The sequence below is a fragment of the Oryctolagus cuniculus genome, chromosome 2, assembly GCF_964237555.1.
Source record: "Oryctolagus cuniculus chromosome 2, mOryCun1.1, whole genome shotgun sequence".
In the NCBI taxonomy this organism is placed as follows: Eukaryota; Metazoa; Chordata; class Mammalia; order Lagomorpha; family Leporidae; genus Oryctolagus; species Oryctolagus cuniculus.
In genome coordinates, this window is record NC_091433.1 from 140,920,497 (window position 1) to 140,937,223 (window position 16,727).

The 16,727-nt window shown below is 41.2% G+C and overlaps 1 protein-coding gene across 1 annotated transcript; it reads left to right on the top strand.

Moving 5' to 3' along the window:
• The first annotated feature begins 4 nt into the window (after positions 1 to 4).
• Positions 5 to 16,499, top strand: CCT4 (chaperonin containing TCP1 subunit 4). The gene is made up of 14 exons (XM_008254357.4): positions 5 to 305; positions 3,155 to 3,207; positions 3,890 to 3,979; positions 5,666 to 5,774; positions 6,624 to 6,766; positions 9,309 to 9,430; positions 9,761 to 9,893; positions 10,696 to 10,835; positions 13,314 to 13,410; positions 13,498 to 13,608; positions 13,711 to 13,841; positions 13,979 to 14,213; positions 15,985 to 16,098; positions 16,311 to 16,499. Exons 1-14 carry the CDS (start codon positions 179 to 181, stop codon positions 16,323 to 16,325), a joined length of 1,620 nt encoding a protein of 539 aa, XP_008252579.1. The 5' UTR covers positions 5 to 178; the 3' UTR covers positions 16,326 to 16,499.
• The last annotated feature ends 228 nt before the right edge of the window (positions 16,500 to 16,727 follow it).

Genomic DNA, 16,727 nt, shown 5'->3' on the forward strand with positions numbered 1-16,727 from the left:
TCACAGCAGCGCCGCGCTGGCAGCCAGGCCCCCTTCCCCGCCCCCGTCTCTTGCCGGCGCCGGTGCCGCTTTCTGGAAGGTTCGTGCAGGCGGGTGGCGCGTACCGTTACTCCGCCGCTGTTCGGAATCCGCGTCCATCCGTCCTTCCCGGTCTCGCACAGACCCAGCCGAGTGTGCCATGCCTGAGAACGTGGCACCCCGAAGCGGGGGGCCCGCTGGGGCCGCTGGCGGCCGCGGGAAAGGCGCCTATCAGGATCGCGACAAGCCGGCCCAGATTCGCTTCAGCAACATCTCCGCCGCCAAAGGTATCGCTCCCTGGGCTTGACCCCGCACTGCTGAGGGGTGGACCTCTCCACTTTTACCCTGCGTGGATGTGGCCCATTCCCAGTTCTTTGAGATGATTCTTTATTGTTCCCTGTGGACGCTGGCGGAGGGGAATCCGTTCTGTTCTCTGCTGATGATTCCCGAGTGTGGAGTCCCTTGGACCGGCCCCATTTTGTATCTTAGTCACCCATAATTCCTCCTCCTGGGTTGTGAGTTGTTGACCACATTGGAGCTGAAAGCAGTTCAGACTGAAATGCGGAGGCCTGCGTTCCGCAGTCCCTTGGGATGCGACATTGAAGAGCTGAACCCCAGTAGTGGAACGTTGTTTGTACATTAGGTTTCAGTTTTTTTAATTCTTAGAAAAGCGCTCAAATGGGTTTCCCTCGACAGAACCATTGAGCTGAACTGTGTAAATGCGTCAAAATTGGGAAGGGGTGCCCATTGTACCGGGTTGTGGGGAATTGACCTAACCCATCTTAACCCGTCTTGTTGGGCAATAGTTATGAAAAAGTAAACTGTGCTTTTTAGTCGTCTCTGCACATGCAAATACAAGAAGTTTAAGAAACACAGGGTTCTGGTTTTTGTAGAACAGTGTGGCAACCTGGTAGAAATCAAGACCACTTTGCACAGCTTCAGTTTCTTCGTGGCTTTGTGACTTTTCAGCCAAAGTTTCCTTATCTGTAAAATTGAGAGAAATATTTATTTTTTAGAGTTGTGAGAATTAAGAGAAGTCGATTTGAGATGGGCAGTCTTGAAAGGACAAGTGACAAGGTTAAGGGATGTTGCACAAGTGTGTAGTGTTTTGTTTGGGCTGGAGAATAAAATACCTGGAGAGAAGGGTGTGGAAGGGTAGGATATATAAAGTCCGCCTTATAAGTATTTGCATTCATCAGCTCAGTGATCAATAAAAGATGATGGTTTCCAATTTGGGCCTTATGAGTTGGAGAAATCAGAATGATGGGATGGGTGGGTGGATTTAGGAGTCACTTGAAGTTTAGGAGAATATATACCTGGAAGTCAGATTTGGCACATAGTTGCCCAGGGGGCATAATTAGAGCATAAATTCTGTCTGAATGACCAAGAGAGTATATATCAGTAATTGATTTTTAACAAAGACGAGACAAAATTGGACATTGACTTGAGTAACCTTGAAGCAGTAATGTAAGAGAATTGAAACAGAAAAGGATAGCTACCTACATAGGAAGGAAAAGCTGTGTAAATTATCTATTAACGTAACCTCTTACATGTTTTTATTTTATATGCAAGACAGAAAGACATCCATCTTTATCTGCTGATTCTCTCCCCAAATGCCCACAGACAGCTGAGGGTGGGCCAGGTGGAAACCAGAAACTCAGTCTGGGTCTCCCACGTGCATGGCGGGGACCCCGGTATTCCCGTTGTAACTCGGCTGCCTCCTGGGATGTTTTGGCAAGAAGGCGGAATTGTAAGCAGCCTGGACTCAAACCCAGGCGCTGTGATTGGGATGTGGGCATCCCAAGCAGTGGTCTTAGACACGGGGCAACTCAAAAGTGTTGACTTAGCCCAGTGCTGGCCCCTAACTTTTGTAATTTTAAGAACATAACTTTGGAGTAATAGATTGTATATCCAGAGATAGATTGTATATCCAGAGATATTTCAGGCTATAGTGACAGTGACTAGAAGCTAGGATTTGAAGGGCTGATTTGGGATGGCAGGATTTCATACCGGAATGCCAGTTTGAGAGATCACTTGGTTTCCAGTCCCACTCCCTGCTAATCTACCTGGGAAGGCAGCAGAAGGTAGCTCAAGTATGTGGGCCCCTGCCACCCATGTGATGGAGACCAGGGTAGAGTTCCTGGTTCCTGGCCCACTTCTAGCTGTTGTCATTTGGGGAGTGACCCATCAGATGGAAGATCTCTGTCACTGTCCTTCAACTATATGGATAAATAAATGTCTTTTCTTTAAGAGCTATGATTTGAGGGTTTTGGCATTTGCTTGGTTTTGTTCATTGGTTTTCTCAGAGGACATGTTGTTCTACAGCATTTTCAGGGGTCAAACCACTGGTTTGTTCTGTTGACAGTGGGTGCCATCTGTATTCACATTAGTGAACAAAGTCTACTCTCTGAGATTGTAAGTGGTGGGAGGACAGACAAAAAAATGTATAATGTATGTTACAAGATATAGCCTGTCCTGTTTTAAGGAATGAAGGAAATACTGCAGTCCTCAATCAGAGCTTATCAGTACATTGTACCACTTTTATATTTACAGAACGATTAGGTAAATTCTCAATGTATTCTGCCGTAAGCAGAGCACAAATACTATATATAGCAACTTCAACAAAAAAGGTGAACCTTCAGGAATGTAAAGAATAAGTTACTAGGGCCAGAACTGTGGAGTAATGGGTAAAGCCACCACTTGCAGTGCTGGCATCCCATATGGGCACTGGTTCCAGTCCCAGCTGCTCCACTTCCAATCTAGCCCTCTACTATTGCCTGGGAAAGCAGTAGATGATGGCCCAAGTCCTTGGTCCCCTGCACCCACGTGGGAGACCTGGAAGAAGCTCCTGGCTTTGGATCGGTGCAGCTCTGACCATTGCAGCCATCTGGGGAGTGAACCAGTGGGTGGAAGACCTCTCTCTCTCTGCCTCTGCTGCTAACTCTGCCTTTCAAATAAATCTTTTTAAAAAAAAAAAGAATTACTATTTCAAGTAGGTTATTATTAGTTTTCTTTGTAGGTACAGTGAACTGCTGTATACTGCTATACCCTAGTAAGGACAAAATGATCGTTTTAGAGGAAAAATACTTTTTAAAGGAGATCTGACTTTTTTTTTTTTTCTCTCTTCTGTTTATAGCGGTTGCTGATGCTATTAGAACAAGCCTTGGACCAAAAGGAATGGATAAAATGGTAAAATGATAAGTCTTTCAGTATTAGTGAATGCTACTATTTACACTGCGAGGTCTTGATAGAGGGTTAAGATGTGCTGTTTCAGAATTAAATGTTAAAGTGTTTCTTTCAGAGTTTGGAGGAGAGATTTTGGATAGGGACCTATAATTTATGTTTTGTTTAATGCCTTTTAAAGGAGAGTGCAAAATAGAAGTAGTTCTTGTGTAGCTTGATGGAAAGTATAATTCAATGTTATTTAATACTGAAAAGAAAAAGCGATTTAAAGGGTTGTCTGGGTAATATACAGGTCATTATTATTTCTGAATGTTATAAGATCTGTTCTTCCTAGTGATGTTATTGCCGTTCTTTGAGGCGACCATGAAACAAATTACTGCGTTAACTAAAAGAATTCATATTGTATAGTTGAGTCTTCTCGCGTATCTATGGTAGAAATTGTGTTTCTTATTAATATGAAGATATAAATGATAGTGTGTTTGTGTATCTAGATTGATTCATTTCTAAAATATTCTGATCAAAGCCAGTTATTTCGTAAAGTTTGTGTGTTCTTAATTATGACAGAAGGGGAGAGAATTTGAAATGAAGCACTACACAGATCTCTACTGTGGAGTGTTAAAATTCAGTAGTGCTTTTCGAGTCACAATGAAATGCAATTTTGTCCCCAAAAAACCACCTTTTTTTCCAGATTCAAGATGGAAAAGGTGATGTGACAATTACAAATGATGGTGCCACCATTCTAAAACAAATGCAAGTATTACATCCAGCAGCCAGAATGGTAAGTATCATTATTTTAAGTGTATTGTTTGATATGCAGATTTGTTTATTTGATGACATAGTATCATGTAAGCATGGTAAAGATTTTTTCTCTTTATGTGTAACAGTGCTGTTTTTAGGATACGTTGTATGCTTAGCCTTGTCCTAGTCAGTACAAGATGATAATAAAATGTAATCACCTTATTTTCATCCATAGGAACATGCCATACAGTTGAGGAAGGAGAAGATAAAAACAAAGTAGTACTTAAAATGATTTATGTGTTTATTTTGAAGGACAGAGAGACAGATCTTCCATCTGCTAATTAACTCTCCCAGATGATTACAGTGGTCAGGGCGTGGCCAGAAGCCTGGAACTTCATCTGGGTCTTTCATGGGGGTAGCAGGAGCCCAAGTACTTGGGCCATCTTCTGTTTTCTAGGCATATTAACAGGGAGCAGGATTGGAAGTGGAGCAGCCAGGACTGAAACTGGCACTGCAAACAACAGCTTAACCTACTGGGCCCCAACACTGGCCCCCAAAGTAGTATTTTTAAAGTACAAATTATTGTTGGATGTTTGATAGAACAAAATAATTTTAATTGTATGCAGAGTAAGTCATGTTTAAACTTGCACTGACATTTATTAAAAATAACCAGAGATCATGAAGATTCCAGTGGCAAGAAATCACCGTATCGGCAAAAACAGTCACCTTAGAAATTCATGTCTAGGCCCCAGTGTTGTGGCATAGTGGGTATAGCCACCACCTGCAGCACTGGCATTTCACTCTCCATATAGGCGCTGGTTTGTGTCCTGGCTGCTCTACTTCAATCCAGCTTCTTGCTAATGGCCTGCCAGAGGATGGCTCAAGTGTTTGGGACCCTATCACCCATGTAGGAGACCCAGATGAAGCTGCTGCTTTCAGCCTGGCTCAGTCCTGGCTGTTGTAGCCTTCTAGGGAGGGAACCAGGTGCTGGAATATCTTTAGTCCACTCTGCCTGTCAAAAAAAATTTAAAAAAGAAAGAAAGAAAAAAAAAACAGGTCTATTGAAATAAATCTCTTGGTTATGTAGAGATGACTTTGAAATGATGGAGTCAGTTCTTAAACTGGTAATGTTTGCTCAGTTGGAGTAACTTCTTGGGTTCCCAATCTTTTTTTTTTTTAATGGTATAATAGTAATTTTATTTATTTATTTAATATTTATTTAAAAGGCACAGAGAGAGAGAGAGGTCTTCCATCTGCTGATTCACTCACTCCATAGATGGCTGTAATGGTTGGAGTTGAGTCAGTCAGGAGCCTGGAGCTTCTTCCAGGTCTTCCACGTGGGTGCAGGGGCCCAGGGACTTGGGCCATCTTCTACTGTTTTCCCTGGCCCTAGCAGAGAGCTGGATTGGAAGTGGAGCAGCCAAGACTTGAACCAGCACGCACATGGGATGCCGGTGCTGCAGGCCGTGGCTTTAAAAACCCGCCATGCCACAGGGCCAGCCCCAGCATCACCTCTTACAGAGAAAATTTCTAAGTAGAATTATGTGTCCTACAAATATATTGGTTTTCATTTTTGAGTGAAACTCAAGTTGGCCAAGAAGTCAGAGGTCAGGAATTATAGTGAATCTTCAAGGTCTGTTTGTGACTCTGATGTGATTATTTGAAATAATTATTATTTAATTCTCACATTACTCGTTGAGCACATTTATGCGCTTTGTTCATATAGCTGGTGGAGCTGTCTAAGGCCCAAGATATAGAAGCAGGAGATGGCACCACATCAGTGGTCATCATTGCTGGCTCTCTATTAGATTCCTGTACCAAGCTTCTTCAGAAAGGTAAGTAGAACATTTTTTATTACTGACCAAAGGTATAATTTTTTGTAAAAAGCAAACTTTATGAAAGGCTAAGTTATTCTTAAGTTATATTATAGATTAATTTAAGACAATCTTTTCACTAGAAGTTTTTAGGTTTTTCTGTAATATAAATTCAAAAAAATTTTTCCTTTGGCTTCTGATTTTTGCCAGGCAGCTTTGAATGGAATTGACTAGAATTTTGCTTTTCAAAAATAAATGATATTTTTACTAATTTTAGATTATAAATGAGAAAGATGAATTGCCAGAGAAAGAAAGGATACTTGCTCTGGTAAATAATATTTAATCACAATAGTGATTCTCAGTCACTATTCTCCTTAATATGTGATGTTTTAAAAAAGTTAAAATTTGGTTTTTTTATTACATGAGTTTGTAATTGGTGTTTCAAATTAAGTAGAAGTAAATTATTAACCATTATCAGCAGTTAAGCTTATTTATGCCACTATATTTACAACTAAAACATCAGTTAGTTTGCAATTAATAAATTTGTTGGAAGGCTGCAGAAGATGACCCAAGTGCTTGGGTCTCCATCTGTGTTGGAGTCCTGCATGGAGATAGTGACTCTTCGCTTTGGTCTGAGCCAGCCCTGGTTATTGCAGCCATTGAGAGAGTGAACTAGCAGATGGAAGATCTTTTTCTTCTTCTCCCTCTTTGTCCTACCTTTCAAATAAATAAATCTTAAAAAAAAAATTTTTAAAGAATTAATTTGTAATTTGTAATTTTTGACATTTTAAATGAGTACAAAGATTTTAGATTGTGCCAGAAATGCAATATAGCTGTTATAATTAAATAACTGTGCTTTTACAATGACAGGGATTCATCCAACCATCATTTCTGAGTCATTCCAAAAGGCTTTGGAAAAGGGTCTTGAAGTCTTGACTGACATGTCTCGACCTGTGGAACTGAGTGACAGAGAAACTTTGTTAAATAGTGCAACTACTTCACTGAATTCAAAGGTGAGACAAACATTAAGGGATAGTTGCCAAATAATAATTTAAGGTGCTTTGCTCTTATATTGTGATTCTTATTGCTATACAATATGTAAAATCTTGAGTGACTAATTTGTATAACTGAATTGATTTAAGTAAGATTATGAGATGAAATGGGCCATAAATCCTAATTTATTTTTGCCGCTTGAATGTGCCAAGCATTGAAAGATTTTTTTTTATATTTTCAAGAGTTTCAAATAAATAATTATCCCCATTTTACAGATGGGAAAATAATAGATCTAGAAAAGTTGAGTAAACTTATTCAAGTCCCACTACTAAGAGGTGTAACTAAAATTCAAACCCACAGCAAGCTTCTTCATCCACAGTCCATCCCATCTGTTAGCTGATAACCTGTGGCGCTTTTTTTTTTTTTTGGACAGGCAGAGTGGACAGTGAGAGAGAGAGAGAGAAAGGTCTTCCTTTGCCGTCGGTTCACCCTCCAATGGCTGCCGCGGCCGGCGCACCGTGCTGATCCGATGGCAGGAGCCAGGTACTTATCCTGGTCTCCCATGGGGTGCAGGGCCCAAGCACTTGGGCCATCCTCCACTGCACTCCCAGGCCATAGCAGAGAGCTGGCCTGGAAGAAGGGCAACCAGGATAGAATCCGGCGCCCCAACCGGGACTAGAACCCGGTGTGCCAGCGCCACAAGGTGGAAGATTAGCCTAGTGAACCGCAGTGCCGGCCAACCTGTGGTGCTTTACTTAGTTATGAAACTAAAAGCAAAAAGTGGTGTACTTTTAAATTTCTTGTGAGATATAAAATAGTAAGTACTTTCAGCAAGTTTTAAGTAAATTAATAAGAAAATGTTTCATGTAGGGGCAGGTGTCTGATAAAGCAGTTAAAACACAACCTGGGACTCAGTCCCATATTGGAGTGCCTCAGTTAAAGTCCTGTCTCCACTTCTGACTCCAGCTTTCTGCTTATGTGCACCGTGGGGGGCTGCAGGTGATGGCACAAGTAGTTAGGTCCTTGCCAAGTACTTAGGAGATCTGGATCAAGTTCCAGGATCCTAGCTTCAGCCCGGTCAAGACTTGGCTATTGCAGGCATTTGGGAAGGCAATGATTGGATAGGAAATCTCCATTTCTTCTGATCTGCCTGTCTGTATGCCTTTCAAATAATTTTTTTTTTTTTAAATATGATTTCACTTTCCATCATGTGGTATGTCACCACCACCACCCCAGTTTTCCTGTCATCAGTGTTAAATCCGGATGTGCATTATCTTTGTCAAATAGGAAGCTGGCTGGCTGGTTTTTTGTGTGTTTTTTTGCTTGTTAAGATTTGTTTGTTGGAAAAGCAGAGTTACATAGAGGGAGTGCGAGAAGTCTTCCATCCGCTGATTAGTGAATCAAATATTTGCAACAACCACGGCTGAGCCAGGCCAATGCCAGGAGCCTGGAACTCTATTTGGGTTTCCCATGTGGGTACATGGGCCTAAGCACTCCGGCCATCCTTCCCTGGCTCTTTAGGGAATTGAATTGGAAGTGGAGCAGCTAGGACTCGAAGCAGTGCTCATATGGGATGCCAGTGTCTTAGCAGCCTAACCTGATGCCTCAATCAACACTGGCCTCAATTAAATGTGTTTGTTTAAAATCTATTTAGATTTTCAAATAAATGAAAGGCAGAGATATCTTCCATCTACTGATTCACTCCCCACATGGCCTCAACAGCGGGGGCTGGATCAGGCCAGAGCCAGGAGTCAGGAGCCTCGACGGCTTCTCACATGTGGGTGACGGGCCCATGTACTTGAGCCATCTTCCACTGCTTTTCCCAGGTGCATAGGCAGGGAGCTGGATTGGAAGTAGAGAAGCCAGAACTTGAACCATTGCCTATTTAGGATGCCAGCGCTCTAAGTGGTGGCTTAACCCGCTGAGCCACAAGCGCCAGCCTGTGTTTGATCGTTTAAATGGCATTTGGTGTTAAACTAATAATATAGCAAAAAGGTTGCAAGTACTAGTAGCAGAGTCTGGACTGTTTGTGTTTTATACCGGTTCCAGCATTTAAGCATGGGACTTTGGCAGATAATTTAATCCTCCCGTTTTGTGTTTTTTTTTTTTTTTTTAGTTTCCCCCAGTTGAAGATTGAATGAGTTAAATGTCTAAGTGCTAAATTAACTGCCTGGCTTATAGCAAGTGGTTGATAATATTGGCAGTTGGCTGCTTCTGTCAGCCTTTCCAGTATTATGGGTGGGCATGCATAACTCTGATACCTGATTACTCATTCATTGATTCATTGTAGATAGGAAACCTCCAGATAAAATTAATTTGATGCTTTTTTTACATTTCTTATAAAACTTGGTTATCTAGGTAGTCTCAGCTACTACATTAGTAAAAAAAAAAAAAGGGGGAGCATGCATATTCTTTGCAACTGGTGACTGATAACCTGAGTAGAAAAAAGTAGTTGGTGTGGAATTATTCCCCCTCTTTCTACTGTATCCCAAACAGTGATTGAAGAATCAGTTGGTTTTTGTTTTGTTTTACTGTGAAGGTAACTTCAGTTTTTAATTGTAGGTTGTGTCTCAGTATTCAAGTCTGCTTTCTCCAATGAGTGTAAATGCGGTGATGAAAGTGATTGACCCAGCCACAGCTACTAGTGTGGATCTTAGAGATATTAAGATAGTTAAGAAGCTTGGGTAAGTATCTCTAATAAAATTTCAATAAAAATACAATAGCATAAGCTGCTTTTAAACAGGTTAAAATGAAAAATACCTAGAGAACAATCATATACCTTTGTTTTTCTCCTTTTGGTTTTGTATTTATAGGAAATTTGTGTTAGTATAGGAATCACAATATACTGTGTTAATATCTTTGGGTGGGGCAGTAGTGAATCAGAGAGGTTCAGAAATGGGGCCACAACTACATTTGATTCACACATTTTTTGGACTGATGATTTTTACACTTTTTTAACCTATTAAACTTGCAGATTTCTACTCCCTAATTATCTCCTCCTTTTCTTTTTTGAGTGGGACAATTGATGACTGTGAGTTGGTGGAAGGACTGGTTCTCACCCAAAAAGTGGCAAATACTGGCATAACCAGAGTTGAAAAGGCTAAGATCGGGCTTATTCAGTTTTGCTTATCTGCTCCCAAAACAGATGTAAGTAGAATCCAAGTGAACTTGGTTCCTCTAAATGGGTCATTTGTTCATTAAAATGAAAACAGAAAATGCTGTAATTAAAAAGCAAAGATTTCAAAAGAATTAATAAAATAGAGACATAGAAATTGTTGATGACACATGTAACAAATATATCGCCTCAACTGAATATTCACTGAAATTGAATTCTGACTTGAAGACAAATAACAGGGATATAAAAATGTATTGTAAGTTATATGTGGAATTTGCAGATTGTTTCTACCTTTCTGAGAATGGAAACTTTCACCAGTCCACTAACTTGGGTATCTCTTGTTCTACATTTGTACAAATGGAACTTTAGTTCAATACCTGTACTCTGAAGAAATTGCTTTTTACTTAAGGTATTTCCCTTTTAGTCATGAATGCCATTCTCTGAAGGGGGGGAGGGTTGTCACCTTATGTAAGTTTGCTCTCCTGTTTTACGTGTTGATATAGATAAGATTTCTGCTATTTTCTCAGTGTAGTATTTTTATTACAAGCAATAAAATTAAAAGGATTGAACTAAAATTTCTATAATACAATTTTCTTGATGTGGAAAAAATGACATTCAAGAAATAGAATATTTATTTTACTTTTTTTAATATGAAAAGTATAAATAAGGCAACAGTTGAAAACACTCGAGTTTGGAATACATATCTCCAGGCCTTTTTCTTTGCCGATCTATTTTTGACTATGATTTAGGTGAATTTAGTTGGAACAGCGTGAGAGTCTTAACTTCACTTAAAATTTCTTTACCAATGCAAATCATTGATTCTTTTGTAAACAGATGGATAATCAAATAGTCGTTTCTGACTATGCCCAGATGGACCGAGTGCTACGAGAAGAGCGAGCCTATATTTTAAACTTAGTGAAGCAAATTAAGAAAACAGGCTGTAATGTCCTTCTCATACAGAAGTCCATCCTAAGGTAGGAGGCTGTTTGCTTTGTTCATTCTTTAATAGCATTTATTTTGAAAGATTTATTTATTTATGTGAAAGTCAAAGAGAAGAAGAGGCAGAGAGAAGTCTTCCATCTGCTGGTTCACTCTCCAGTTGGCCACAACGGCCAGAGCTGGGCCGATCCAGAGCCAGGAGCTTCTTCCAGGTCTCCCACACGGGTGCAAGGCCCCAGGGACTTGGGCCATCTTCTACTGCTTTCCCAGGCCATAGCAGAGAGCTGGATTGGAAGTGGAGCAGCTGGGACTCGAACCGGCGCCCTTATGGGATGCTGGCACTGCAGGGGACAGCTTTACTGGCTACACCACAGCGCCGGCCCCAATAGCGTTTTTTGTTTTTTTTTTTTAGATTACTTACGGGCCACCTGCAACACCAGCATCACATATTGTGCTGGTTTGAGTCTTGGCTGCTCCACTTCTCCAGGGAACAGTTTGGGAAAAGCAGAGGAAGATGGCCCAAGTACTAGGGCTCCTGGCTTTGGCTTGGCCTAGCCCATGTTGTCACAGTCATCTGGGGAGTAAGCCAGCAGATGGAAGATGTGCCCCCCGCCCCTGTGTAACTCTTAACCTGAAATAAAGAAATCTTCAAAAAAAAAAAAAAATGTTACTTGAAAAGCAAAGTTAGAAGGAGAGACAGAAATCTTCTATCTGTAATGATCAGGGTTGGGCCAGGCCAAAGCTTGGGTCTTCATCTTGTTCTCCTATGTGGGTGGGAGAGGTCAAGTACTCAGGCCATTCTCCATTGCTTTCTCGGGTACATTAGCAGGCAATTGAATGGGCAGTGGAACAGCCAGAACTTAACTGGCACTCATGGGTAGCGACTTAACCTGCTGCACCACAATGCCAGCCCTGCCTTAATTATTGATTTTGGATCGCTGCTAGCAATTTTTTATGGGTAAACCACTAAAAATCTAGAATGAATCTGCATTTGGGGTGTCAAACAAATGAATAAATCTAAAAGAAACCTTTATTTAGGTATCTGTACAATTACTGGCCTTGAAATTTGAAGTTCCTTTGAGGAGAGTGCTTTGCATAGTCCAGATACTAAAGAATTGAAGTTGGTGTTGTGGCACATCCCACAATGAAGGGTCAGCTCAAGTCCCAGCTGTTCCACTCCCATCCAGCTTCTCGCTAATGTTCCTGGAAAGGTAGCAGCTGATGTAATTGGGACCCTGCCATCCATGTGGGAGACTGAATGGAGTTTCTGGCTGTTGGCGGCCATTTGGGGAATGAGCCAATAGATGGAAAATTCTGTCAGTCTGCCTTTTGAAAAAAATGGATAAATAAAAACCTTTCTACTCTGAAAAAATAGAAAAAATGAACTATCCAGTTTCACTTAATCTGTTTTTTCCTAATAGGTATGCATATTCTCATTTATTGATGAATAGGCCAGAAAGACTGTGGGTGCTCATCTTTAATAGATCATGTGAAGGCTTGGAAGACTTGTTTTTAATAAATAATTAATGTTAAAGCAAATGTAAACTGAGTAAATTGCTCATCTTTCCAAAAGGTATAAATTTATGGAGTCCAGGCTATAGTCATACTACTTTTTAAAAATAAAATTAAGGGCCGGCGCCGTGGCTCAATAGGCTAATCCTCCACCTTGCGGCGCCGGCACACCGGGTTCTAGTCCCGGTTAGGGCGCCGGATTCTGTCCCGGTTGCCCCTCTTCCAGGCCAGCTCTCTGCTATGGCCAGGGAGTGCAGTGGAGGATGGCCCAGGAGCTTGGGCCCTGCACCCCATGGGAGACCAGGAAAAGCACCTGGATCCTGGCTCCTGCCATCGGATCAGCACGGTGCGCCGGCTGCAGCGGCGGCCATTGGAGGGTGATCCAACGGCAAAGGAAGACCTTTCTCTCTCTGTCTCTCTCTCTCACTGTCCACTCTGCCTGTCAAAAAAAAAAAAAAAAAAAAAAAAAAATTAAGAAAGATTCATTCATATGAAAGAGTTACAGAGGAAGAAATAGAAGGAGATCTGTTCCATCAGCCTGTTCACACCCCAAACAGCCACAATGGCCATGGTGGGGCCTACTTGAAGCCAGGAGCCTGGCCCTCCATCCAGATCTCCCACATGAGTGGCAGAAACCCAAGTGTTTGGGCCACCACCTACAACTTTGCAGATGCATTAGCAGGAAGCTGGATTGGAAATGTGGATAAGCTAGGACTCAACACTAGGCACTCAGATATGGGGTGCAAGGACCCAAAGCTTGCTGCACCATAAGGCCTGCAAAAGGGGAATATATTTTAGTGTTAGAATTTCAGTGAAATTTCCAGTATAATTGGAAATTGTTTTAAGACTTTTGAGCTTATAACTGATATTTAGAGCATTTTTCTTCAGAAATAATATTGACCATTTTAACAGTAAAATAATTAAAAGAAGTTGAACAGCAAAATGGGGGATTTTGTTTTTGTTTTACCTAGCATTAGCTTAATCACTGATTTGTATTTTAGAGATGCTCTTAGTGATCTTGCATTACATTTCCTGAACAAAATGAAGATTATGGTGATTAAGGATATTGAGAGAGAAGACATTGAATTCATTTGTAAGGTAAAATGTTAACACCTCTCTCTATGTATATAAAATTCCCAGTATTAAAATACATGTCTTAATTTTTGGATTGTACTGTTTTTCCAGACAATTGGAACCAAGCCAGTTGCTCATATTGACCAGTTCACTGCTGATATGCTGGGTTCTGCTGAGTTAGCAGAGGAGGTCAATTTAAACGGCTCTGGCAAACTGCTCAAGGTAACAGTATCATAATGAAGCTTTTATTTGGTGAGGGCCTTTTTTTTTTTTTTTTTTTTTTAATTTTCACTTCAGATGCCTAATTTAGTTTGTTTACTAAAGATTACAGGCTGTGCAAGCCCTGGGAAAACAGTTACAATTGTTGTTCGTGGTTCTAACAAACTGGTGATTGAAGAAGCGGAGAGATCCATTCATGATGCTCTGTGTGTTATTCGTTGTTTAGTGAAAAAGAGGTAATGTGAATGTTATTACTAAGTAACATTTTGAACACTAAAACTTCTGTATTTTGACTTTTTAAGTTATAATTAGTAAATTATTAAAAGTAGCTTTCTGTTGGACAAAATAAACTAAAAATATTTGTGAATTGCAGAGCTCTTATTGCAGGAGGTGGTGCTCCAGAAATAGAGTTGGCTCTGCGGTTGACTGAATATTCACGAACATTGAGTGGTATGGAATCCTACTGCGTGCGTGCTTTTGCAGATGCTATGGAGGTCATTCCATCTACACTGGCTGAAAATGCTGGCCTGAATCCCATTTCTACAGTAACAGAACTAAGAAACCGGCATGCCCAGGGCGAGAAAACTACAGGCATTAATGTCCGAAAGGTAATCACTTAACTCTTTAGTCATTGTAGAAAATAGTAGTATGAAATTTTCTAAGCTTTGTAATCATTTATTGAGTGGGTAATTTAGTTTTAGGAACTCAATCTAAGTCTTCCACCTCAGTGACAAGAGCCAAACTTTATGACCCTGCTACTTTCCAGGATCCACATTAATAGAATGCTGAAAGTGAGAGCAGAGCTGGCGTTCAAACTTAAGCAATCCTATATAGGTTTCAGGAATCCCAAGTGTTGTCGTAACTGCTATACCAATGCCCATCTCTCTGGTACTTAGTATGTTATTTGATTTCTCAGCTGTAAAAAAAAAAAAAAAAAAAAAAATTGAGAGGTAAGAATTACAGATAGGGAGAGAGAGAAAGGTCTTCCATCTGCTGGTTCACTCCCCAAATGGCTGTGACAGCGGGAGCTGAGCCTTCTGGGTCTCCTACATGGGTGCAGGGGCCCAAGCACTTGGGCCATTTCCACTGCTTTCCTTGGCCATAACCAGAGAGCTGGATCAGAAAAGGAGTAGCCAGGACCTGAACCTGTGCCCATAGAGGATGCAACCGCCAAGGGCTCCACCACCACCGTGCTGACCCCAGTTGTAAAAATTACTAGTACTTTCATAGGTCTGTTGTGAGGATTAAATGCATTACTAATTAACACTGTAAATATTAGCCATTGTTCCTGTTACTGGAATCAGCTGTTGTAATCATAGAAGGTAAACATAGAATAGTAAGAAAGTTCCCTTTTTTATTAATGTAGGAGACAATTTTGGCATGTAAGGAATCAGAAAATTTCAGATGGGACAGTTTGGTGACAGGATGCAACCTGCAGCATGGATTTTTTTGGGCAGGCAGAGTAGACAGAGAGAAAGGTCTTCCTTTGCCGTTGGTTCACCCTCCAATGGCCGCTGCGGCCGGCGCACTGCCCTGATCCACAGCCAGGAGCCAGGTGCTTCTCCTGGTCTCCCATGGGGTGCAGGGCCCAAGGACTTGGGCCATCCTCCACTGCACTCCCTGGCCACAGCAGAGAGCTGGCCTGGAAGAGGGGCAACCGGGACAGAATCCGGCGCCCCAACCGGGACTAGAACCCGGTGTTCCGGCGCCGCAAGGCGGAGGATTAGCCTAGTGAGCCGCGGTGCCGGCCAAGCATGGATTATATGTTGGTGAGGTAGCCAACTTCAGGGTTAAAAATTTTGTACTAGATAGAATGAGGAGCCCCTTTTCCTTCCAATAGTTGGGATTCACCAAAGTTGGTTTTTAAGCAAGAACCCATGATGAAAGTTTTTTTTGGATAGGCAGAGTTAGACAGAGACAGAGAGAAAGGTCTCCCATGCGGTTGCAGGACCCAAGCACTTGGGCCATCCACTGCCTTCCTGGGCCACAGCAGAGAGCCGGACTGGAAGAGGAGCAACCGGGACTAGAACCTGGGATGCCAGCACCGCAGGTGGAGGATTAGCCTAGTGAGCCACTGCACCGGCTGGTGAAAGTATTTTTAAAGGAGAGAAGACTGGAGGCATGGATGTTATGTCCGTCAGCAGTGAATCCTGGGTTAAAAGGGATTAGGATAGTACAATGGGGTGAAATGTAGAGCGTGCTTGGCTCTGTTTAGAAATAAGATTCAGGTGTGATCTAAGTCTTAAAGGGTCTACTTAATTTTTTAAGGTTATTTTAAAATAAATGATACTTAAAAGTTGTTTTGGAGTAGGATTGGGAGAATCCAGCATTAATTTGCATTTTCCACACAATCACTGAAAGCAACTTGTGCTTTTGCAGGGTGGTATTTCCAACATTTTGGAGGAACTGGTGGTCCAGCCTCTATTGGTTTCAGTCAGTGCTCTGACCCTAGCAACTGAAACTGTCCGGAGCATTCTGAAAATTGATGACGTGGTAAGTCTATGCAGGTTGCAAGTTTCCCTACTAGGTCAAAAAGGCATATTTTTTGAAGGTTTTTATTTTTAATGTTTGCTAATCAACAAGATGATATCAGTTCACATTTAACTAATTTTTTTCTCACCTGTAAACATGGGGGAAATTTGGATGCCTTAAACATTACCAGTCTTAAAATTCTATCATTGTAGACTGAGTTTTTCTCTTTCCAGGTAAATACTCGATAATCTGGGTAACACTGACTGACTGACATCAATGTGGCCAGAGTGGAAGATGATCTCCTTGGTGTTCCTTGTTTGGAAGATTTTCCTCTAAAAATTACTGGGCTTGGTCTTCCAGTTGGCATTTGTTTAAAGTTGTATTAAAAGTTTAATTAAAATATTAAATATTTGGTTTCAAAAGGCAGCTTAATATATTCCCTTCAAACATTCTATTATTTCTGAAAGGCAGAAAGAGTACATCTTTACATGTTGGCTTTATTATGGTTTACTCCTGGGTACTTATAAGTCTAGCAGAAAAAATGGCCCAATTTGTTCATCATTGAAAAATACCCTTTGGCATTAAAAAAAAAATCAAAATATAAGTGCTGTTAGAAAAGTGACTGATAGAAACAAGTGAAAGCCTCCTTT

What these genes read in the sequence shown, in the direction of transcription:
- CCT4 (XM_008254357.4), top strand. Translation starts at nt 179, where the DNA reads ATGCCTGAGAACGTGGCACCCCGAAGCGGGGGGCCCGCTGGGGCCGCT. An exon ending in CAAAAGGAATGGATAAAATG is followed by an intron (nt 3,208 to 3,889) that starts GTAAAATGATAA and finishes CTTTTTTTCCAG; the next exon opens with ATTCAAGATGGAAAAGGTGA. An exon ending in AAGATAGTTAAGAAGCTTGG is followed by an intron (nt 9,431 to 9,760) that starts GTAAGTATCTCT and finishes TTCTTTTTTGAG; the next exon opens with TGGGACAATTGATGACTGTG.